At 42.0% G+C, this 25820-nt stretch overlaps 2 protein-coding genes across 5 annotated transcripts in view; both read left to right on the forward strand.

Moving 5' to 3' along the window:
* Positions 1-2745: 2745 nt before the first annotated feature.
* Positions 2746-5529, forward strand: LOC141777555 (zinc finger and BTB domain-containing protein 14-like). Its single transcript, XM_074651923.1, has 2 exons — positions 2746-2887; positions 3521-5529. The coding sequence occupies exon 2, from the start codon at positions 3544-3546 to the stop codon at positions 4714-4716; it is 1173 nt and encodes a 390-aa protein (XP_074508024.1). The 5' UTR covers positions 2746-2887; positions 3521-3543; the 3' UTR covers positions 4717-5529.
* Positions 5530-15103: 9574 nt separating this feature from the next.
* The window catches only part of LOC141777572 (protein APCDD1), a 69506-nt gene continuing 58789 nt past the window's right edge, over positions 15104-25820 (forward strand). For 2 of the 4 annotated variants that reach the window (XM_074651960.1, XM_074651963.1), the window contains exons 1-2: positions 15105-15339; positions 22919-23062. The gene's annotated coding sequence lies outside the window, so the exon portion shown is untranslated. Of the gene's footprint in view, positions 15340-22918; positions 23063-24129; positions 24146-25820 lie in introns of those variants that run through there. The other 2 variants (XM_074651962.1, XM_074651961.1) reach the window with 2 other exon arrangements.

Consider the following 25820-nt stretch of genomic DNA (forward strand, 5'->3'; position numbering starts at 1 on the left):
CAAATGACAAACTATATTTTTAACTTACAAAGCAACTAAAGGGACTAAATGAACACCCTATATGTGCTGATTTATTTAATATTTTTTGGGGTAGAAATTGTACTCCAATAGGTCCAAAGAATAAAGGAGATAACATGTCTGCCTATACCTTTGGCCTGCAGAGAGTGCAATAAAAGGAATAACTGGAATATTTCTCAGTTCGAGCTGTCAACATGAGCTATCTTAATAATGGTAACATAAATGAGTAGGCTATGTGTAATTTCTGAAGGCTGTAGATAACCAACATGTCTCTACACTGTAGCCTAAATAAATAATTGAATTAAAATATTGATCAAAGGCTATAGCTTATTTTATTTATTGTACAATAACTGTCTTGTTTTATTTTGTACATGGTGATCATGGTCTCTTCAGGCTATTTATTTTCTCTTGAAGTCTCTAAATGCTAAGACATTTAGCAGACAGGTCTTCTTTAACAGGTGACTACGTGGATGCAAATGTCACATGTTGCATGTTCTGCCAAAGTTTGTACAGTTTTTGGTCATTTCAACAGAGGGATTTGTGTGTGTGCTGCTTTTGTCGTGCTGATCTTGCTGGTTTTAAGTGTGTGTAACAGGTGATGTACATACTTTGACAATAACTGAAACCTGTGCTCATGTTGCTGATTAAACCACACCTATATTAGTCTGAAGCAGATTTATTGCCAAGTAGGTTTTCATACAAGGATGATTTTGCCTTGGTGATGTGGTATATAACAATAAATATAGTAGAGAAAATAAAAGAGAAAATAGTCAAGAAACATCAAATAATAAAAAATGGCAATGCAAATATGAAGAAATATTATAAAAAGTATGTAACCTACAATATATCTGTCAGAATGTGGGCCTCAGAGGACCACCTAGTGGGCCGTGGAGGACCTGCCAAATGGTTAGATTAACCTCTTCAAAATACGATGGCTGCTATTCTGTCTTTCAGAGGTTGTAGAGGGTTCAGTTTTAGAGCTACTGGTATCATAGGAAACTAAAAAAGCTAAAGAATCCATTGATCCCAACTGTGTCTTGCCATCTTGTCGGGAAGGAGGCTAAATAACGCTCCAAATATACAAGGAATTTTGGTGAGGAAAAACTGGCATGGCCATTTTCAGACGGGTCTCTTGACCTCTGACCTCAAGATATGGGAATGAAAATGGGTTCAATGGGTACCCACGAGTCTCCCCTTTACAGACATATATAGCATATATACTGTATATTTGTATTCTTGGGCATCGTTCCTATGCAGAGGGTAGTTTAGTTTATTTATTGATTACACTGAGGGCGTTTTATATATATATATTTATTACATATTTTAATAATTTATTTATTTATTGTCTTGAGTTGAATGTGCTACTTATTTTGTACTGTAATTACCTTGTGCCTTTCCTACCTTTTTTCTTTTCTTAAAGCTGACTCGGTGTAAACTGCTCAGAATAACAATGTACTAAGGGGCAAATGGCAAACAAAACTCTTGAAATCTTGAAATATACACTCACCGGCCACTTTATTAGGGACACCGTGTCCCTAATAAAGTGGCCGGTGCTAATACCGGGTGGTCTTCTGCTGCTGTAGCCCATCTGCTTCAAGGTTCGACGTGTTGTGCGTTCAGAGATGGTAGTCTGCATACCTTGGTTGTAACCAGTGGTTGTTTGAGTTACTGTTGCCTTTCTATCATCTCGAATCACTCTGCCCATTCTCCTCTGACCTCTGACATCAACAAGGCATTTTCGTCCACACAACTGCCGCTCACTGGATATTTTCTCTTTTTCGGACCATTCTCTGTAAACCCCAGAGATGGTTGTGCGTGAAAATCCCAGTAGAACAGCAGTTTTTGAAATACTCAGACCAGCCCGTCTGGCACCAACAACCATGCCACCTTCAAATCAGAATCAGAAAGGTGTTTATTGCCAGGTGTAAGGGGTATACACGAGGAATTTTCTTTGGCTTTTTGGTGCGAGACAAACAGTATAATAACAAAGAATAGATAAAACGTTAGAATAAAATAAGAATAAAAATGTACAATTTACAAAATAAGCTATAAAAATAAACATGATATAAACAGATAGTGCAAATATTGTCGGTGTGCAAACAAAACAATCAGGTATCAGAGGGAGAGGGAGAGAGAGGGATACTGTAGGGGGTGGTATTGAGAGTGTATGAGAGAGGGGGAGAGTCAGTGTCGGGGGTGGGGGGGGGCGTAGTGTGTGTGTGTGAGGGGGAGACAGTCACAGGGGGGCGGATGGGCTGTTGCAGAGCCCTACTGCCATGGGGAAAAAAACTGAAAAACTGAAAAAGTCACTTAAATCCCCTTTCTTCCCCATTCTGGTGCTCGGTTTGAACTTCAGCAAGTTGTCTTCACCACCTCTAGATGCCTAAATGCATTGAGTTGCTGCTATGTGATTGGCTGATTAGCTATTTGTGTTAACAAGCAATTGAACAGGTGTGCCTAATAAAGTGGCCGGTGAGTGTATGTCTTGGATGCAGTGACACACATGTTGAGTGATTTTTGAAACGAAAAAATGTTGTTGGAGCCCAGTTTGTAATTTATTTGGGAAGGTGGTCCTCGGAAATGTTTTTAACAATCAGAAGTTGGCCTCAGGATACAGAAGGTCGAGAACCCCTGACATAGAGGAATACATTTGAATGAAGCAGCAGAGTGAGTCCTCCTCTCGGGTCCTACACGATCTCGGGTGCAGTACCCGCTCCGGGTCTGTAGGTGGCGGCAGAAGGACGCGTCGCTTCCTGTGCAGCACCACAGTCACAACAAGAGGAGGAAGAGGAAAAAACGACAGCTCGCTCTGGATCGTCGTCGACTGCCTTGCGTGACAACACAGGGAATCGCTGTTCAGGGCTTCAGGGTATTCACATTTCCTTATTTCTGTCTTTTTGTCGCTTCAAACCGAAGCAGGAGAACACAACACCCGGTTGTGTTTCTCCGCCGTGTTGTTCCTCTGCTCCGCCGCCGCCGCGTTTCTCCAGCTTGTTTGTGAACTGCTTTAAAAAGACACCAGAAACATGCCAATGGAGGCTCGCTGAGCAAAATGGCTGGGCGCAGTGAGATGTGAAATACTGTTGCTAAGGTTATCAGTGCTGCACGCGAGGCGACGCGACGTGTCAGGCGAACTACGCGGTTAAAACGCGTTGCTCAAGTTAAGAAAAGTGTTTGTTGTTAGTTTCTGTTGTCGTTTGTGTAGCTTTAAAAGCGTTACTGCGGCTTTTACTGCTGGCGGGCCTGTCGTGTTTTTTCCTCTCTAAAGAATTTATGCATGATTGATTTTACCTACTTTTGTTTACTCTGCAGTTTTAACAATAATCTATAAATAAATATAGTTTGCAAGTTGCTCCTTTAATTGTAATATTTGCAACCTGTATGTATTATCATGAGAAAGCGTGCAAGTAGAGCTCCACCCCTCAGCTGTGCAGCTCATATGCATGCTCTCAATTTATTACACAAATATTTGACTTTTCCCTGTTTTTTTTTCTCTCCACAGGTTGCTCCAGTTTCACCTGCAACATGTCAGATTTACTGAGATACATCGACTATGACCACAAAGCCACCTTCCTGAAGATGCTCAACCAGCAGAGGATGGAGGGCGAGCACTGTGATGTGGTGGTGGTGGTGGAAAACATCGAGTTCAGGGCTCACCGCTGTGTCTTGGCGGCATGCAGCAACTACTTCAAGAAGCTCTTCAAGAAGCAGAGCGACGAGGACAACTCCATCGTGGAGCTGGACTTCATCCGCTCCGACATCTTCGAGGAGGTGCTCAACTACATGTACACGGCCCGGCTCGCCGTGAGGAAGAAGGACATCAATATGATGATGTCGTCCGGCCAGATCCTGGGCATCAACTTCCTGGACAACCTGTGCACCCAGAAGCGCGAGCTGACCAACATGAAGACCCGGGAGAACCAGGCGCCCGGCGACCACGGGATGCGAGCCCAGGACGCCATCCTGAAGGAGCTGGCCATGGAGGAAGTGAGGAAGAACAGCTTCTACGATCAGGGGATGGAGGGGATGGGCGCCGGGGGCTCACACGTGTCTCAGCCGCACAACTACAACACCAACATGAGCAAAGATCCGCACAGCCACGGCTGGGGCTCCTCTTCCTCCAGCGACATGAAGCTGGAGTACCTGCTGTACGGCCACCGAGACCACGGCACCTGCCAGAGCACGGGCGCCAAGCCCTTGGACCACAACGCCAAAAAAGAGCGGCTGCTCACCGCCAACCGGCCCTACGCCTGCGAGCACTGCCCCAAAGCCTTCACCACCGCCGCCCACCTCAAGGAGCACCTGAAGATCCACTCCGGCTTCAAGCCTCACCGCTGCGTGGTGTGCGGCAAGGCCTTCATCAGGGGCCCCGACCTGAAGAGGCACGAGAGGGTCCACAGCAACGAGAGGCCCTTCGCGTGCCAACTGTGCGAAAAGGCCTTCAAGCACAAGTCCCACCTGAAAGACCACGAACGGCAGCACCGGGGCGAGCGGCCGTTCAACTGCGGCTCCTGCGAAAAGGCCTTCATCAAAGCGTCGGATTTGAAGCGCCACTGGAACACCATGCACAGCGGCAACCCCCGCAGACAGATGTCCCTGTCTCCCGCCGCCTCCCAGCACGGCCCGGCAGAGGCCACCGACCAGAGAGACTGGAAACTGGAGACCGGGCCACATTCGCACAACTCGGGAGACTGTTGAACCTGCAAACACACCAAAACACACACTGACAAGCAGACGCACACACACTTCCACGACAGTCACTTAAAAAACATGTAAACACACTGACACAACCACAACCCTGTGACAGGCCGACGGCCTGACGTCACATGGACAATGATCGGAGTGAGTAACAAGAGATCATAGCATGTTCATAAGACTGTGGGGGCTGTATTATTATTATTATTATTCAAAAAGAGTTATGTCAAAACGATGTTTTCTTTCCACCTGTACATGTAAATGTTTAGTTCACTCTACTATACATATATTTTTCACAAAGCATCGTTGCTATCTAGACTGGGGGTTCTCATAACATTATTCTCTTTTACTTTTATGGGATATGTAACATTTAAATGTTTGTTTAACCTTGACTGGATTTTATGGAGATAAAAGAGAAACCGAGTGAGAGAAAGGGAGGGGGAAAAAGATTTTTCTGCATAACATTTGTTGCATTGAGTATATTCATGTGGATGTTTTTAATGGATGTGTTTAGTTGTATTGATTGATATTACACTGTAAGAGTAAGAGTCACCATTTTGCATCCGATGCAGATGATACCAAAGTCTTGGGCGTCTGGCGGATTGCCTTTAAAGGCTGTCCTGCCCAAGCAACCGGCCAACTAGATTTACTGTTATACAGTATAACTGTCATCCAGCTATCAACAGTTAATGATAGGTGTCTGTATATACTGTAGCTTAGGTTGTTGCACAATTAGAGTACACAATAATGAAATATGCACATATAACATTGTCCTACTCCTACACTTTGACAATAAACACCATTTGCTGTGTTTTATTGTTTTTGCAAAGTTTGGTTTTTGTTGACGAGAGCTCAGCGAGCAGGATTTATATCCTGCAGACTCACTTTTTTATCAGTGGAGGTATCTGTGCCACACCCAAACAACCTGAAGACTTGAAACATAACTCTATTATGTTGAAAATGGGGAACGATACGAGGTCCACAATCGGGGAGATTACAGGTGTTGAAAGATCTCAAAAGTTAAATGGGTCACATGTTGGAAGTATTTGGTTTGTTTTGGTTGTACTGAAAAGGTTTGTGGACCTTTTGTTTCCCACCTTTAAGCACAAAATGAACTACCTGTGGCATGCGTTCAGCTGGGTAATACCATAACTATACTGTCAATGCAAAACTTCCTGTATTTCAAATCAATTTAATAATTAAAGGCCCATAATGATCTGTTAACAGTCAAGAAACTAGACCAGAGGAGGCTACAGGTGTGTGCAGCAACAGATTATCTCACTCATAATGTGAGAGTGTTTGAAAAGAAAAATTGTGACGGTTTTAAAGTAGGGCTGTCAAAGTTAACGCAAATTCGTTTTAACGCCACTAATTTCATTAACGCATTAACACAATCGATCTTTCGGAGGTTGTAACGCTCCAAACGTACGCTAAAGTTTGGCGAAGAAAAACTGTCATTGCCATTTTCAAAGGGTTCCCATGACCTCTGACCTCAAGATATGTGAATGAAAATGGGTTCTATGGGTACCCACGAGTCTCCCCTTTACAGACATGCCCACTTTATGATAATCACATGCAGTTTGGGGCAAGTCATAGTCAAGTCAGCACACTGACAGCTGTTGTTGCCTGTTGGGCTTGAGTTTGCCATGTTATGATTTGAGCATATTTCTTTATGCTAAATGCAGTACCTGTGAGGGTTTCTGGACAATATTTGTCATTGTTTTGTGTTGTTAATTGATTTTCAATAATAAATATATTCAAAAATTTGCATGAAGCAGCATATTTGCCCACTCCCATGTTGATAAGAGTATTAAATACTTGACAAATCTCCCTTTTAAGGTACATTTTGAACAGATAAAAAATGTGCGATTAATTTGCGATTCATCACGATTAACTATAGACAATCATGTGATTTATTGTGATTAAATATTTTAATCGACTGACAGCCCTATTTTAGAGATATGCTGTTTGCAAAGCTGCCGTATTTAAATTTTGTATACATAATGACATAACAAAGATGCACCTGGGACAGCAATATAATAACCAGGGCTGCGGCTAACGATGATTTTCATAAGTGCCGATTACTTTCTCGATTAATTGTTTGGTCCATAAAATGTCCATCTCAGTTTCCCAGACCCCAACGTGACCTCTGCAAATGTTTTGTTTTGTCCAACCAAATGTCAAAAAGATCATCAGTTTGCAGTGATATTAAACACAGAAAAGCAGCACATCCTCACATTTGAGAAACTGATACTTTTTGCTTGTAAAAATGACTTCTACAATTATCAAACTAGCTGCTGATTAATTTTCTGTTTGACTAACTGTCGTGGCTCTAATAATAACAGGGATCCTTAGAATTAAAGCTGAAATAATAAGTCGATTGACCGAAAATGAATATGAAACTAAATTGATAACTGATTTAAAAAAGCAGAAATGCCAAATATATCATGTTCCAGCTTCCTTGTTGTTATGATTTGTTGCTTTCCTCTGTCTCTGTTCATTATTTTCTTGATTAGTTGATTGGTCTATAAAATAAGAAAATTGTGAAAAATGTAGATCAGTGTTCCCTAAAGCCCAAGATGACGTCCTCAAATGTCTTATTTTGTCCACAACTCAAAAGATATTCAGTTTACTGTCATAGAGGAGTAAAGAAACCAGAAAATATTCACATTTAAGAAACTAAAATCAGAGAATTTTGACTGTGATTTTTTTCAGCATTTTTCTACATTGAATCAGGGTCAAATGATTAATCAAGGAAGCAATCGGCAGATTAATTGATAATGAAAACGGTAGCTGCAGCTCTGCTTAGAAAAATGAATCTTTAGTTGTAGTTGAAACTTCCTTCCATCCAGAGATGTAGCAGTGCCTCCGGCTTTGGTTTGTTTATCAGCCCGGCCTGTGCAAACAGTCACATCTGCTGCCCAGCCACCCCCACCACCACCAAACCCGGAAGTCCGCTGAACCTTTTGGGTTTGTTCATGTCTCTGTTTGAGCTCTTTACGTTTGTCTCCGACGTGAAACTAACCTCTGTGTGACCCGACTGTTTCATGAGGCTAAAACCACTTTGCACACGACATAAAAGTCAGCAAACACTCACCCAACATAGCTGTGTTCTCCCCTTCAAGAAAACCTTCTCTCCCATACTCTGCATGCAACACTAGATGGTGCCCTGTTCATAGTGATTGACCTGTTGCTGCCCAGTGTGACCTGCTCATGTTGACTGACCAGGACTAAAAGAACATACCGACATACGCACAGCAGAATAAAAGTTACCGGGGGTTTATTAAAACGAAGCTGGACCTCGCTGAAAGGCACTGTGGCGGCTTTGTGAAAATGTATGCGCTCGCACACCTCAGTGTTTTCCATATATTTACATACATCTGACTCCAGTGTGGTGGGAGTGGGGCCAGTGCAGCATCAGGGTTTTCACAGTCTGTGCTCTGTTTGCATTGACAGTCAGACGTAGATGCCTATTTATTACGGTCCGACCGCACGGTCTGGAGGGAGAGCGTCCGCTCAAGTGGCGCTGTTTGCAGCATGTATCTTCAGATTGATCTATTCTCGACTGTCAACGAAGGAAGGGTTTGATCGCCTGTAATTTGGGGTGAAACAGTTTTGTGGAAAACTGACGTCAGTGTCTAATGGAAAAGGCGGGCCTTGCCTCACTGATGTCAGTAGATGGCCGAGATCTGTTTTCTGCATTTCCTGGCCCGGCTGTGTGTGTGTGTGTGAGTCCATTAAAGCCAGTGACTGATGCAGAATATGGGTTTATATCTCATTGTTGGACTGATTGGGGCTGGGTGTGTGTGCGTTTGTGTCATGACTGCATGTGTATGTGTAGAGAGGTCTGACATGTAATGTGTGCATGCATTATATTTTTGTGTGTGTGTGCGTGCTAAGGGATTTCAGTGATAAAGGCTTATTGTGTTTGTATGAAGCATGTGCCTATAAGCACATTTATATGTGTGTGCACGCATGTGCGCGTGTGTATGCATGTGTAATGACTTTGGGTGGAGGTGGGGGGATGTGAGTGTGCATTCATGCATGTGTATGTGCGTGGCAATCGGAGAGTGTTTATGTGTTTGTGTGCACTATATGCATCTATAATGAGGTCTGTGTGTGCGCACGCACATCCGTGAGTGAGCGACGGGCAGAGAGTGCATTCATGCATGTGCCTCTCTGCGTGCTGCTCATCCGTGCCTGTGCGTGAGGATGGTGCATCAGTATGGAGGAGGTTGTGTATGTGTGTATTTGTTTTTATGTATGCATGAGCTTGCATGCGTGTTTGTGCATGCAAATGCACATATCACCACTATTTAGGGAATTTGCGTGTCAGCAGGCTGAATTCTATAATGCAGGTAGTCACATGAATGCATTTCTGTGTGTGTGTGTGTGTGTGTGTGTGTGTGTGTTCTTGTACAGCTATCTTTGTGGGGACCGATTTGAGTTTCGGACCTTAAGAGTGAGGACACTTTTGGAAAGTGAGGACATTTTGGCCGATCCTCACCTTCGGACAGACGTTCAAAGGCCTGTTTGAGGTTTTCAGACTTGGTTTTAAGGTTCAGGTTAGAATTGGGTTTAGGTTAGGGTTAGGGTTGGGGTCAGGCATTTGGTTGTGATGGTTAAGGTTAGTGTTAGGGGCTAGGGAGTACATTATGTCAACGAGTGTCCTCACAAAGATAGAAATGTGTGTGTGTGTGTGTGTGTGGTATACATTAGTATTGTGGGGGCACTGCATTCAGATTCATGTCTGCATAACTTTATGTGGCTTTCTGTGTGTGTTTTATTCTCTCTTCGGCTTCGGTTTATGTGTGTGTGTGGGCGCATGCGAGTGCGTGTGTGTGCGCGAGTGTGCGTCTGCATATATGTGTATATATGTGTACAGTGAACACCCGGTTTCCATTACCCCGGCCGGCGTGGTTCCCTCCGCCAGACCACAAACCTCCTGTCTCCACTCTGGCTCCACCCAGCGCTGCCACAGGCTTCCCAGAAAAGAACAGCGTCTAATTAAAAAACTTTAATTACATTCATCTCATCTCTCACACACACACACACACACACACTGGGGGAGAATAAAACAACTGTATACAAACAATTCCATGTGATAAATGGGCATGAAAGGCAAAGCCAGCAGTTTTTTCTCCCCCTCCGAGTGGAATGGCTTTTAATCAGAGTTGCTGACATTCATGAGCCGTACGGTCTCCTGTGATGTCGTCCTCCACTTGAACGCCATCTGGAATTTCTTCACTTTTTAAGGACTTCATGATCACGGTGTCTTTCTGTCCTCCAGAGTCTTTTTAATGGGACATTTTATATCCTTGATCTGGTCTCCGAGGCATCTTAAACCTAAAAAAAAAAAAAGCATTAATCAACTTACTGTACAAACACACAGTCGGGCTATTAAAGTGATTTATAGGGCAGCACTTAGAGGATGACACAACTGTAAAATAACACTCGATTAACGGCTCATCTTCAGAGAGAATGTCACATTTCACTCATCACCTTGAAACACAGGAGCTCCTCTCTGACCACATAGAAGCAGGCTTATTAACTGTGACCCGGTGCGTCCGCAGACAAGGTGCGTCTTTGTTGATCGGCGTGGCGTTGACCTGCAGACCGGTGGAGGTTATCGGGCCATCTCGGCGGGACCGAGAGAGGCCGGCCGGATCGCTGCGATCTGCCTGCAGGAGTCATTGTTCAGGGCCGGACCAGATGTTCCAGCTGAGAGATTAGCATCGCATCACTCCTCGGTGGGGAGTCCAGGCCTCCTCACCCTCTCCTACGTCACAACTCTCCTCTGTTATCTCCACTCCTCTTATCTCCTTAGTTTTCCCACCTGCCCTGTTTCCTCTACATCCTTTCCTTCCTTCTCCTCTCTCCTGTTTTCTCCTCCAGTCCCCTTGTCCTTTGTTCCTCAGCTCTCTCCTCCTCTTCATCCTTCACCCTCGTCCTTTACTCTTCCTCCTTACCCTATTCATTTTTTTTCCTCTTTCCTCATTTCCCTCCATCCTCTTCATTCTCTCTCTATCTCTGCTCCTATATTTTCCTCTCCCCATCCTCCCCGTTCTCCTCTACTCTCTCCTTTCCTCTTTCCTCTCTTCCCCCTCCCCTTTTCTTTCCTTCTTTTTGTCCACTCCTCTCCTCTCCTCTCCTCTCCTCTCCTCTCCTCTCCTCTCCTCTCCCCGCCTCGCCTTTTATTCACTTCTTCGCCTCGCCTCTCCTCACCTCCACTTTCCTTTCTTTTCCATTATTCTCCTCTCCTACCTATTTCCTCATATTCCCCTCCATCTACTCCCCACTCTCCTCTCCTCTTCTTTTCCTCCTCCTCTCTTCTTTTGGTTCCTTTCCTATCCTCTCCTTTATCACCCTCCCCTACTATCCTCCCTTATCGTTTCCTCCCCCCACCTACCGTCCCTCTACTCTCTCTTTCTCCCTTTCCTTTCCGCTCCTCTTTTGTCCCTTTCTTTTTCTTTCTTTCTTATCTCTCCTCTCCTGTTTTCTTCTCCCCTCCATTCCTCCCTTTGACCTCCTCTCCTTTCCCTTCCTCTCCTTTATCTCCTCCTCCCCGACCATCCCTCTCTTATCTTTTGCTCTCCCCTCCCTTCTCCTCGTCTCCCCACTCCTTCCGTTTTCTCGTTTCCCCTCTCCTCCTCCCCAGCCTCCCTCCATCTCTCCTCCTCTCCCCTCATCTTTCCTTTTATCTCCTCCCCTCCTCTCCTCTCTTGTCCTCACCACCCAGGACAGATAACTAAGACAACTAAGTGCTGTCTTTGGTAAAACACAGTCCATGCTGTTCTCCTCCTTCCCCTTCTTCCTCCTCCTCCTCCTCCTCGTCGTCCTCGGCTGTTATCAGTCTCAGTCGTGGAGGTCTCGCTCTAATGAAATTCCCTCAGTGATCACACTGACGGATCTAAAGGCAGCGTTTGTTTGGAGACCACATCTGGGGAGTAGCTGAAGGCATGAAAAGGAATAGCAGCTGTAATCTGATTATAAAATATGTTATCTGTTATCTGCCCCAACCTGGAATCTGTTACTCAGACAAACACATTTAGCAGATTATGATATAAAAAGACCTTGTAGACACTTGAATGATGAATCTTGTGGAAGGCAATTGAGTTTTAGCAATCAGCTGGTTAAAGTACAAATACGTATATACGTATAAATAGCACGACATTATAAGGACATTCCGCGTGTCATGAGGATTTTAGCCTTTTCGTTTCGTCATTTGTACGCCGCGCAAACAAAACTACCGTAATGGCCGCATTTAGGTTTAGGCAACAAAACTACTTAGTTAGGTCAAGGAAAAACATCATGGTTGGGCTTAAAATAGCTGCGTAAACTAAGTAAAATAAGTACGGGAACAATGTAACAAGTACGGAAAACACGTCACAAATGTCACTAACCTAACTTCAAAATAACTCAACAACACTACGGGACAAAAACACAGGTCTCCTGGTTGAAAGTCGCCCTGTGTTTGTTGAACCCATCCAACCCGTCTTTCTCACTTTTTATTCTACGTCACTCGCTCTGAGCGTAGCATATTTACGCAGAAGCGTTTAAATTGCAGTCAGTACAGACTACATGGCGTACAAATGACACACCAAAAGCAAGAACGACGTACTTATTGTATGCAAAATGACTTGCGAATTACCATGTCATTCATACGCCATTTAGTGTGACCGGGCTGATATTTCCCAACTACACTTTTACACATGGATACAGCAGATTTTGACTGATGTAATTGGATTGTCTTGTCAGACTCTGTAGATTCCTGTCTTAAAATAGTGTTGTAACCATGATATTATATCAAGACTGGGATCAGCTCGCATTCAATTCAGTTCAAACAAGAATTTGATTTGCAAATAAAATGGATATTTAAATTGATTCTATTAGGAATACAGTTTTCGGACTTTGGATTTGAATTTAAATCAAAATGAATCTGATCCACATCCTGTTCGACCTCACAATTTGATATCCATATTTCCTTTTTCCATGTTTGAATAGACCTCTTAGAGCAGGTGGCACACATTTTAAAAATAAAACTTTTTTTAGCTAAAGCTGTCAAAAGTATTTCAACTGAAACTTAGAAAGAATCAATGATGAATCCCCAGTGGAGCATTTAATCCGGTTCATAAACACAGGGAGTTTAACCAGTGATAGGAATTGAGGGATTGCCCCTTCGACCTCACACTGTAGTCAGTTGTGAAAGAGTCTTGTGCTTCGTGTAGACAGCCTTGATTTACTTGCATGCCATAAGAAATGATACAAATTGCATCTCACTGAAAAGCTTCTTGGAAGAGTCAGATACATTTCCAAATGTAATCGTCTCCAGACGGAGTAAAGACAGCCCACGTTCTTGTCTTCTCCCACCTCCCAGATCATGACTCCACAGCATCACAAGTTACTCTGTGGTTTCTCCCTGAGGGGAAGAAGAGGGCCGTTGTCTCCTCCTTGTGATTCAGATGTGTGTCTCGCTGTTTTGGCAGAGTCCGTCAACCAGCACAACCTCGACAATATTATCATAAATATCTGTCAAAGCAGTGATGGAGGTGAAGCAAACATCTCATTCATCCGAAAAGTGAATCTGTGGTTGAGGAACGGGTGAACAATAGCTGTGTTGAAACTTTGCTGTATGTGAGTTGGCCTCAAGTCCAGAGAATCACTGTCTTTTTTCCTCAGCAGGTGTTCAAATATCAATTATCAGTGGTTGTTTCTTCAGTCTGTGTCTCTCCAGGAGTGCTTTTTTATTCTGGTGTTTAATCTGAGGACGTCCCCGCTGAGGGAAAATACATGTATCGCTTCGATTCCTGTCTCTGTGTCTTGTCTGTGTCTGAGCATGGAGGGGAACTTTGATGTCAGCCAGCCATGTTGGGGTCCGGTGTTCATGACCGAGGCCTCTGTTTTCGTCTGCCAGACCGCAGGACCCTCACTGGGCAACACACACGGTTAGAGGGAGTCCCTGAAAATATTTATCTATCACTAGAGGCACGTTTGATTCTGATATGAAAACACAGTCTTACAACAACAAAACTTCTTTATCTGCAGTTTTATTACCTCCGCCAAGGCCGAAGGCGTACGTACATGAAACCTGCCTTGGCGGAGGTCTGCGCTCTCCGAGTGCAATTCTAGTTTACTTTCTGTGAACAGCGGACTCTGACCTATTCAACCTTTTTTCAACCAAGATATGTGTGTGTCTGAAAAGGGACATGTCATGCTCATTGTCAGGTTCATACTTGTATTTTGGGTTTCTACTAGAACATGTTTATATGCTTTAATGTTCAAAAAATATTATTTTCCTCATACTGTCTGTCTGAATATACCTGTATTCACCCTCCGTCTGAAACGCTCCGTTTTAGCGCCTGTCTCTATAAGACCCCCTCCTGAAAAAGTGAAGAAGGGAGTTTTTCATGATATGTTCCCTTTAAAGGGGAGCATTATCTAATGTGCGGACTCTATTTTTTCCGTCTTTTACATGTCCTTTTATCCAGCACCTAGTATTTATCATCTTTATGTGCGCGCTTTTGTAATTATTATTATTTTTTGTCTTAAAGGGAGCCCGTGTGACTTTGTGACCATATTTGACAATTATAGGATAATAGATGTTTGAGCAAGTTTCATGTTTTTGTTTTGTGTGAATAATAGGGGCTGTCAAATCGATTCAAATATTTAATTGCAATTAATCGCATGATCGTCCATAGTTAATCGGGATTAATCGCAAACTAATCGCACATTTTTGTATCCGTTTAAAATGTATCTTAAAAGGAGTTTTGTCCAATATTTAATACTTTTATCAACCTGGGAGTGGGGAAATAGGCTACGCTTGCTTTCTGCTAATGTATGTATATATTTATTATTGAAAATCAATTAACAACACAAAACAATGACAAATATTGTCCAGAAACCCTCACAGGTACTGCATTTAGCATAAAAATATGCTCAAATCATAACATGGCAAACTGCAGCCCAACAGGCAACAACAGCTGTCAGTGTGTCAGTGTGCTGACTTGACTATGACTTGCCCCAAACTGCATGTGATTATCATAAGGATAATCTTGAGGTCAGAGGTCAAGGGACCCCTTTGAAAATGGCTATGACAGTTTTTCCTTGCCAAAATTTAGCGTAAGTTTGGAGCGTTATTTAGCCTCCTTCTCAACAAGATAGTATGACATGGTTGGTACCACTGGATTCTTTAGGTTTTTCTAGTTCCAGTTTAAAACTGCTTGATTGTATTAGAGAAATAAGTGGCGTTAAAACTAATTTGCAGTGTAATTATCGCTTTAACTTTGAGAACCCTAGTAAATAGTCAAAACAATATTGCCACCTAGTGGTGACCTGTGAAGACCTTAGAAAATTATAGGACTACAATTCCCACAGCCCTCCAGCCAATTAGTAGAGTCAGGTGTGGATAATTTGAGTTCTCAACCGTTTAACGTTTACTGTTTAACTTAAACCTCAAGAGAAGTTTGCTTGTCCTTTTATGAGTTTTGCCTCTTTTGGTTTTGATTGTTGTAAAGGACTATTGTCTTTGTTGAATGTGTTTTGGAACAACCTTGATTAAGGTTATTATTAACCGCACGAGCATTCAACATCAAGCCAGCCTGACAAGCCAAGCAAGTCACCACAACCGTGAGTAAAGCAAGCCCACTAATTTTAAAGATAACACATTGGAAATGTCTGTATCTACAAGGCGTCTAAAGTGGCTTTAGAAATCAATAAGAGGAAAGCGCAGACAACAGCAAATGCTTAAACCTGGTCTATCAGTAGCACAAGTGGGAAAGACTCATAAAAAGAGTTGTGAACTTACTTAATGTCAGTTACACTCCAATATCTGTCTGGTTGCTAGCATTAGCTAACAATAGCCGCTGTAAGATACTGGTCACACCAGGCTAAGTGTAATTAAATGTGCAAGGGTGTATTTTATTGATTATGAATTAAACTTTTTTTTAATCATGCTTTTTATTGTTTCCTTAGGAAAAAAGACTACAACAACTTAAACCATAACAAAGAAAATAATATGTACATATAACAGAAAACAAAGGAGAGAAAGAAAGGTAATAATGATAAAATAAAAATAATAAAATATATATAATAAATTCAGTTTTTAAATCTATGAATGAAAATAAATAAATAAATAAATAGTAATAATAATATGAATTAAAATTTTATGTTTAAGATGTGTTATTTCTCCTTTAAGATGTCACATAATCTTGTTATAAAGCGACACCTCCACGCTCCATTTTGGGGAATGTAAACTTTTCTACCGTGCTCGAAGTAGATGTGGCCCTTTTTCATTTTCACCTCTGCAGCTTAGAGAGAGTCTGGACAGCATTGTGCAATTTGCTGGTTCATCTGGCTAAAGCATGAAAGTCAAGAAATAAAAAGAAAACTCCATGTTGATTTCATTTGAATACATTTCCATTCTGATTCTGATTAGCATAAAACAATAGGGAATTTGATTTGACATGAAACTGAAAAAAAGATGGGTAGTTAGGGTGAACAAACAAAGAAACTCAATGATAAATCAAAGGAAGAAGTCAAAGCAGGCCTGGTTTTAATGTGTTCAAAAAATACAATAGAAGACAAAAAGTCCATATAAATAAGAAAATTACCAAAAAATAGGCATGACCCTCAAACAAACAAACCAACAAAATCTCTAGAGGCAAGAGACAATTCAATAACTCTAATTCAAATTCAATTGTAAAAACAAAACAGCGTGAGACACAAAATACTTTTTGTATCTGATGCTTTTTATTTTAGGCAACTTAGCAGCAAATCTGAAAGGTAAAAACTGACTCAAACTTGCACTTGAAACTTAAATGGATATGTTTTTGTCCATTTAGGGCCACAGCAGCTGACATGTCAGCATCTTATAAAGTTGTTACGGTGAACATGTTCTGTACTTACAAACCAACAGATTACAGAACATTAGAGCTTATAAAACATTACCATATATTTCCTGTCAACATCAAAAACATTTAATATAAACAGGAAATAAAACCTTTGTTTGACAAATCATTGCTGGGAAATGTGGTGAAATAAACCACCACAGCAATGACCGCTTAGCGTCACAGATGTCACCAAAATCGAAGCAACACGAATCCGGAGATTACTACTTTAAACGTCACCCTCAGTGCTTCTGCTTTCATCCTGTAACACATGACTCTAATCAGTCCAGAGGCGGCGTTATCAGCAGCTGTAGCCTCCTCAGTCTGCTCCAGGAACAGTGGTGGCCTTGTCTCAAAACCATCACAAGTGGTCAACAGCACCGCCGCCAAAGCTTTTGAACTCGCTATCTGGCAACAACCGCCGACATCATGTAATGTGGTGGTTCAGTAGACGCGGTTATTCAGTCAGACTGGTTGTTGTGGTTGACATTTTCAAAGGAAATCTCCTAATTTTCCAGGTAGCGCCTGCCAGCCAGCTGAATGACTTTAAATAGAACAAAGAGAGCAGTGGAAAGATATGAGCAGTTGTTACGCACACATAGTTCCTGGGAAATCATCTGAAGCCACATTTATCACCATCAGACCAGAAGTGCCGTTGAGTTCTTTACACTTAAAGACTCAAACGAGGATGAAAGGTGGCCGTTTTTCCCACAATCTAAGATTTCAATCCGTGGCTTAGCGATGGTAAGGGGTCTGGCCGGAGGAATGAAGGGACTGCTTTTACATACGAGTGTGGGATCAGGAGGGGTCACATAGCTCAAGTGCCTAAAATCCAACCTGCTGCCATAAACACCTCGTAGGGAGAAGGTCGGCGGGCCGCTTTCAGAGGGATTTCAACACCCCCCCCCCCCCCTCAAAGCCCAACAGTTGCTGTTTCGGCGCAAAATGGACGTGCTATGCGGGGAACAGGTGGAGTGATGATGACGATAGGCTAACATGGGGTGGCATGTGCTCAAGACTGGTGACCTATTTCTCTACACATCTGTGAGACCTTTCAAGCTAAAGGGGGATCTATTAGCAGAAATGGAATATAATAATATTCATGTTTTCATTAGTGTTTAATCACCTGAAAATAAGAGGCGTGTTTTCGTTAGCTCAGAATGAACCGTTTATATTGGTGCCTTCAAATGAAACTCGTGAGCACAATAGCGTATGCTTGGCGTTCAAGTGGTCAAGTCTTGAGAACACCGCTGCTAAGCAACGGCAATATTAACGTTACTGTCGGCGTCTAGAAAATACAGAGGCTAACAATTTAGCAAGCTAGCAAGTGGGTAACATAATGCAAGAAATGCAAAGGCATAATGACAGAGGAAAAAGATGAGGCCGTTGGGAATATCAACATTTTCCTCAGACATATTATAAAATTACGAGGAAAAACAATGTACGACTAAAATTACAATATATTAACTTATTATGCACCGAAAAATCTACTTCTATGCCTCCGCCATTTCTGACAACATCAGCAAACACGTCACAACTTGTGAACTCTGAGCTTTGAGAAACTTTCCACTTACAAGGTTGTGAATATCACAGGAGGGGGGCGTTCATATTCTAGTGGACACGGTAATCACGACCCCATTTGAAGGCACCGTATCTACATAGGGAGCAGGTCCACAGAGTCTGCCATGTTGCTCCAGCATGTTTCTACAGTAGCCCAGAACGGACAAACCAAACGCCGCTGCTCTCTCTCTCATCCTTCACCACTCACTTCCCACGTACACACACTCTCTAACGCTGAATTCACACCAGGCAGTGGCGAAGTGCGGCTCGCCGCAATAATAAAATTTTTCTGCAGCCAGTAGACGTGTGTTTCAGGCGGCAAGAAATTCTTTGTAACATAGGTCAACATGTCACAGGAGTCACGGGCCGCACTTCGCCGCTAAAAGTTAAATTTTTCCCAACTTTTGGTTGGCCGCGCTTCGCCGCAGAACCAAACGGCTGCAGCTCGCCGAGTGTGGGAGTGGCCGCAGCAGCTTGTCATTGACATTGCATGGCAGCTCGGCGCAAGCCGCACTTCGGCGCTACTCTGGTGTGAATTTGGAGGAAGCACTCTACTCTACAACAACTGGCTCTAGAGAGGACCATTCTCATTTTCACGTCGGCCACCATAGCAATCCTACACGCTTGGCACACGGGAGAAGTTGTAATCTGCAACCTCACCGCTAAATACCGCCAGATCCTACACACTGTTCCTTTAAAGATAATTCTGCTTAAAAGCAACGAAATAAGGGGACATTATTAGCTTGACTTATACCTGACTATATGGGAGTGGAGCGTGTGAATGTAAACAGGATACGCCGCGGTCTCTAATTCTATACACACACTCACTTAGCGCATGCCTTTCCCTGTAGTGTACACACACCTATGACACGGCCCTGTTGGCTGTTGGCTGGGCTCTCTGAAAGGTTAAATAAACTCAGATGATTAAATGGCTCCCGCGGTGAATAATTCACCAGCTCGATAAAGTTGATGCGAGTCAAGGGCACAAAATGCGAGGCAAGCGGAGACAGAAAGTGGATGTGCTTTGTACATGTATGTAGACTTCCTGCTCACCCATCACCGCCGCCTTCCACACACTCACATAAGTTAAACATGTGCATAGGTGTTGGGCAACGGAGCTAATATCTGAAGCACTTTAAGCATGAACACGTGATCTCAAGTGTTTCCTATCCATCATGTCATGGAGGGATGAGGAGGACAGGAGGGGGAAGTTTGTGATTTATTGACAACCCTTTTATAACTCTCCACAACGTCACTTGTTCAGATTTGAGATTGTTTTTTACCTCAAGGGAAGGTAAAGGAAAACGCCACTGCAGAGATGAATGAGCCTTATCTTTGTGACTTTGACACTGACAAATTAGTTCCTGTCACAAGGAGAGGCTGGTCATTAAAACTAGAGTGAACTAGTTAATGATTGATTATGTCATTAATTATTATTTATTAGCTCTTTTATCAACCTCCTCTCATCCATCACTGTCCGTTAGCTGTGTTCTGTCACCAGCAGTTGGTTTGAACATTCTGTTGCTAGTGGCAACCGCTGCTGGCAAAGTTCCACCACAGTTTAACCAAGTTAAAGTAACTAAGTACTTTTACTCAACTACTGTACTCAAGTACAAATTTGAGCTACTTGTACTTTACTTGAGTATTTCCATTTTATGCAACTTTATACTCCGCTATGTATGGAAGCCCATAAGGGAGTTTATTAAAATGATAATGTAATTCCACAACAGCATTATATCATAATTGTCCACATACAGTATGTAGCCGTTGTGTGATTTGAGTACAATTATAATGAAAATGCAGCAGGGCTGTCAAAGTTAACATAATGATAACACAGCGCAAATTTGTTTTGATGCCACTAATTTCTTTTACGCATTAATGCAACTTGCGATTTTTAATTAACCTCTTTAAAAATCTGACATGCTGCTGTCTTACGGAGTTTGTAGCAGACTCAGTTTTATCACTAGAGTGATGATACTAACTTGTTGCGAAGGAGGTTAAATAACGCTCCAAACTTAGGTTCAATTTTGGTGAGGAAACACTGGCTTGACCATTTTCAAAGGGGTCCCTTGACCTCTGACCTCCAGATATGTGAATGAAAATGGGTTCTATGGGAACAAAGAAACTTATGATATTCACATACAGTTTGGGGCAAGTTATGGTCAAGTCAGCTCACTGACACACTGACAGCTGTTGTTTCCTGTTGGGCTTCGGTTTGCCATGTTATGATTTGAGCATATTTTTTATGTTAAATGCAGTACCTGTGAGGGTTTCTGGACAATATTTGTCATTGTTTTGTGTCGTTAATTGATTTCCAGTAATAAATATATACAAATATTTGCATAAAGCAGCATAATTGCTCACTCCCATGTTGATAAGAGCATTAAATACTTGACAAATCTCCCTTTAAGGTACATTTTGAACAGATAAAAAATGTGTGATTAATTTGCAATTAATTGCGATTAACTATGGACAATCATGCTATTAATCACGATTAAAACATTCAAGCGATGGACAGCCCTGAAATGCAGTAATCCATTTTGCTTTTCCACTGCTTGCATAAATGGAAAATCCCCTGGGGATCCACGTAGCGAACTCTGAGAATCACTGTTTTAAAAGATTCAGTTAGAGTCACATTTTAACACTTAGCCATGCAGATGCTTTTGCTTTATCTCCTGAGGTTTTGAGATATCCATCTTGTTTTTTATGTGGGAAGAAGCTACTTTCTACCAAAGAAATAGTCTCTATGAAAACTGCAACAGTAATTTTGCAAGTTCTTTGGATGTCACATGATGCAAGATGGGTCTAATAAAATCTTTGTTCACGATCTGTGTCAGCCTGTATGAGATCAATTTGGAGGTATGTCAGATTGTGTGATGAATGTCTGGTGAATTGTGAGCTACAAAAAAAAAGGCGAGCAGAGACATGTCATCGAGTCATGTCATCCGTCTGCGGCACACTTTGAAAAGGTAGAAAAAGCAGCTTTGGCCCTGACACCTTTTTTATTATTCAAAAATAGCACTAATAAAAACTATGTATGACTTGAAACCACTAGTGTTAAGTGAGAATATGTTTTTTTTAGTGATTTAGGTGAAATAACTTGATTGATTTCATTTATCTGCACCTCACTGTGCAAACAATGATCAATTTGATTTAAATCCTGTAACACATCCTGTTACATTCAGATCCAAACCCATGAAGACACACTGAAAACATTAAGGGATTTTTTCTGAAGAGACTCTGAAAAGCGAACGCCCACTCCAATCTGCATCTGCGGGTTGCTGGTTCACATCGAGGCAGCCGTCTAATGAGAAGCATTCCTGCGTGAGAGAGGAAAAGATGGCCGGTCTGCAAGTCCTTTAATTTTCAACATTTGTACCTTTGATTTTGGCTTCCCCCTAATCACCCCACTCCAACGACACCAGGTTGCCTATGTATGTGTGTGTGTGTGTGTGTGTGTGTGTGTGTGTGTGAGAGGGGATGGGGGATTCACACATGTGGTTTCGGGTAGTCTTCAAGGGCAGGCCACATGTTGCTGGAGTTGCTATCTACTTGGCAAAGGTGGTGCAGAGGATGAAATGTGATAGGCGATGTTTTTTTCTGCCTCTGTCCCACAGAGAGGAATGCAGACAGTTTGGTTGGGGGTCTGTCATTACTCCCAAATAGAGAAAAATCTAATTACTGATGTCAGTGACGTCTGGCTCCTGTGTGTCATATCGAATGATCACAGTTGGGTCTATCCAGTGCAGAGCTGGAGAACATCTGGTGACATTAATACACACCTTTTCCTAGTCTTTAAACTTCAAAAGGAAGCCAGAGACAGAATAAGATTGACAGGTAAAATAAATATATGAAAGAATTTGTCCTGGAAGCATGTTTCCATATTTTAATAACATACAAGGCAAAGGATACAGCAGTCCAAATATATAGGATTCATGTAATAATAATAATAGGAATCATGTTTTATGGTATTTAATCTCTTGATCCCTAGTTTCCTCCCTTAAATGTTCCCTCAAGTAGTTTAAAGTAAAAAATCCATACTGTAATGTCTACTTGTTCCAGCACTTAATCAAAGCGTTTTTTTACGGCTGCGCCAGATGTCTTGTGCATCATTTTATGCACATATCCTGTAATTTAGTCTGACATATTTGGTGACTTTGGAAACTTTGAGATCTCCTCTAGAATATAAATATCTGGGGGTTTGAACAATGATAGGCCACACAGCATGAGTTTGTAGCAATGAAATAAAAAATAAAAATGAAAGCTCAAAGAGTCTAACTGGTTTAAACAAAATCTATGTTCTTAAAATGTTCCCAGATCAATACAAAATACATAGGTCAACTGAAAGTGGCATTAGGCAGAATGTTTTTGGCATCATTGGGCAAAAATTCCATAAAAACCTTTGAGCATATTGTAATTCAAGTGTTCTGAGAGATAACTAGACTTCTGCACCTCCTCATGGCTCTGCTTACAGGCTTTAAAAAAAATCTAGCCCGTTACGGGAGACTTGACCAATCACAGGTCATTTCAGAGAGAGAGAGCGTTCCTATTGGCGGCTCATTCAATGGAGGCAGCTGTCAATCACTCGCAAATTCCGATCAAACAATCAAACTAGGGAGCGCTGATCAATATGAATCAATATTTTGTTACTGTAATGTTAACTACATTAGGCCTGTAGAAGTTATTCTCTGATGAGCTCTTCAGCTCTCTGTTGGTCACACTTTCTCCAATCCTGCTGTGTTTCCGTATATTTGACTTAGGGAATATCCTACATTTCCCAGAATGCATGTCGTCCAAATTCCCTCCATGCAGCTGTGGGCTACAGGTGTTTTGAGAGGCTTTCCAATCAAGTCATGCTGGAGGAAGTCAACACACAACATGTCTTGTGGCTGCATCATATTACGGTAAATTATGTCTTCTACATTCAATTACTGCCTTTACAGCTGCTGAATGTTCATCACAAAATGTTGAGTGATTAAAAATGCACTCTGTGTTTGATTCTGAGGGACTGATACAAAAATCTGCCCTCAGAAAGATTAAACACTTTGTGCTAATTGTAGGTGCAAAGATAATATTTTCACACTGTCTACATTTGTCTGTTTTGCATAAATTTAAGATAAAAGCATCACAGAACAAAAAACAGAGACAGGAATGATGCATCAGCAGTAGTGTCTAACACTGGTTGACAAAACAGTCTCACTTCAAGATCCATTTAGAAGCTGCTCTGGAGCTTTCAATCATAATACATCATTTTCAACGTTAGGTGGAGTTTACTTCATTGATATGGAAATGTAGATCTTCAAATTTCCATTTTTTCTGATCATATCACACAATATGTGACATTGAAAGCTCGAGAAAAGCTACTAAATGGACCTTTATGTGAGACGGTTTTGTCCACTGCTGTTATCATGTTAAAGAATCAACTTTGAAACTCATTTTTTTTGCATTTTGAAGTCTATTAATGTTTTTTTTTCTATAGTTTTACTTTTTTAAAACATGTTTTACATTGCTTGTGTTTCGACAAAACAATCCCAACTCAAGAACCACTCACTAGCCTTTGCTGTAGCTTTCAACTCTGTCACATGGTCTTGATCTGCAGATGAAGTTTGCTCAGTGTCATGGAGATGTTGATGTGTTGACATGCAAGTTCAGTAACATAGCACTTTTACAACTTCTTCTATGTATTGGCTTTAAAAAAACTGAAAGAAATCAGACATTGTCATCTTTTATTTTTTTCTGCTACTTAGTTCTTTGAGTCTTTCGCCATATCTGCTTATTGTAAACCTCTACCTGTCTACCTGCCCAAAGAAACATCTGGGCTCGCTTGTTTACCATCTGCCTGAGGAGGAATCGGCATCAGGACAGATCTCATCACTGCTAGACATTAACTCAGATCTGAAATATTTGGCAGCTGAAAGGATTATCTGCTGCGGCCTGGCTTCATGCAAACCTTTGGCTGTGTCTCTGCTTTGTTTACCAAGATTAAGGTATTAGGAATTAGAAAAGCATTTCAGGCCTGAACTTGTTTTTTTAAGTCTGTGTGTGCGGTTGTGGTTGTAGTGTACAAATGCATTGAACTTATCACCTGCAATTTTGACGTTGTCATATGAACTTAAAGGAGTATTAATTGAACTTTTTGGGCCACAACATTAGCAGTTATTTGGAGTTGTGTTTCTGGCCACCTAGAGTCCAATATTTACTGTGTCCACTAACTCCCGAGGGAAATATGTCTCTTTAGCTGCTAAATGCTCCACTAGGTTTACCAGCTAGTCTCTAAATTTGTCTGTCTGCTGTTTGATGAAGGGCAGGTAAAGTACAGTAGAGCTTTTTTGATGAAAACAACTGCCTGCTGCATCTTGAAATGACGCTCATGTGAACCGTGTGAACCAAAACAGTAAAGTATCGACCAGTAAAACCAAAAGAATGAGCTGAAAGACACTAACATGTTCTATAGAGCTGAGGGGAACTGCATGATTCTCTGTGGGTTTAGTACGAGTGATACCTTTCACATTATCATTAAATTTGATTTGATTTATTGAAAATATGAACTAGTGCAGCTTTAAGTTGGAAATAGAAAATAATTACCAGCTGCGACAGCGACGCTGGTATTGTTTTCACCTTGCAAGTCTGTGTGAGTCATCATGGCAAAATGTGGACCTGGAGACACCTACTGTAGCGGGAACTACCACAGAAGTGGTTATGAGTACTTTTCCAGGTGTTTATATTTGTCTTTCTGTGAACAGGTTTTGTTACCACGATAACATCCCAGCTGTGCAATATGCAGTCCCGAATAGGGAAGGAATTTACCCTGCAAAGATTGGCTCAACAGTGCGATATGCAGTATTATTGTCATAAATGCAGAACACCGAAGGGCAATGAGGCACAGCATTTTTTTCCCGCTGAGACGTTATGGTTGCTATGATACGGAATATCCGCAGAAGTAAAAAAAAAAATGTCAGCACAATTTTGAGTACTTGCTCCGGATGAAGGGAAGGCTGAAGCACGTATAGGGAGAGAGGATGTGTATTAATTTCTCCTCCTTGTTGTTGTTGTTCAGCATTTGTACATGTAGGATGTGACAGTTGGTCTTTGTGGTATTTGTCCCGCCCCTCGTCCATTGTGATTGGACGGCTGGGTAAAAAGTTACCCAAAGTTGAACATTTTTCAACCTCGAGCGACCAGAAAAAAACACCAAACGTACAGCGCTCAGTGCAGAATAGACGCTCAGCACCTCGTCACGCTGCTGAGATTTGTAGCATAAATATGCAACACTCTCATTGCAAACTCACATAGCGGTTGTGGCGGTTGCTTGCCATCCCCTGCGGTTGGCTTGTCAATAACGCGGTATTGCAATATTGCGGTTACTGCAACAGTCCCTAGTCCCGAAACTTGAAGGCAGAGTTCAAAGATGGGTGTGGTCCGAGCAAGGGATCTGGAAGTAGGGGGGTCGGAAGTGGGGAAGGGATCATTGCCCCCCCATTTTACACCCGTGGCCTGATCTGGCATAGTTTGAAACACATAAAGCTTTGAAAAATGCACACAAAAATAAGTAAATGATTGATGGCATATTTCAACGACGTTACCTAACTTGACGTTTAATTTTCCTCCTTGACGACTGGAAAATGCATCTGTGTTAAAATGAAACTCTCTACTGAGGTCATG

Source organism: Sebastes fasciatus, chromosome 11, assembly GCF_043250625.1.
Source record: "Sebastes fasciatus isolate fSebFas1 chromosome 11, fSebFas1.pri, whole genome shotgun sequence".
NCBI lineage: Eukaryota > Metazoa > Chordata > Actinopteri > Perciformes > Sebastidae > Sebastes > Sebastes fasciatus.

Coding starts and splice junctions, on each gene's coding strand:
- LOC141777555 (XM_074651923.1), top strand. CDS start 3,544: ATGTCAGATTTACTGAGATACATCGACTATGACCACAAAGCCACCTTC.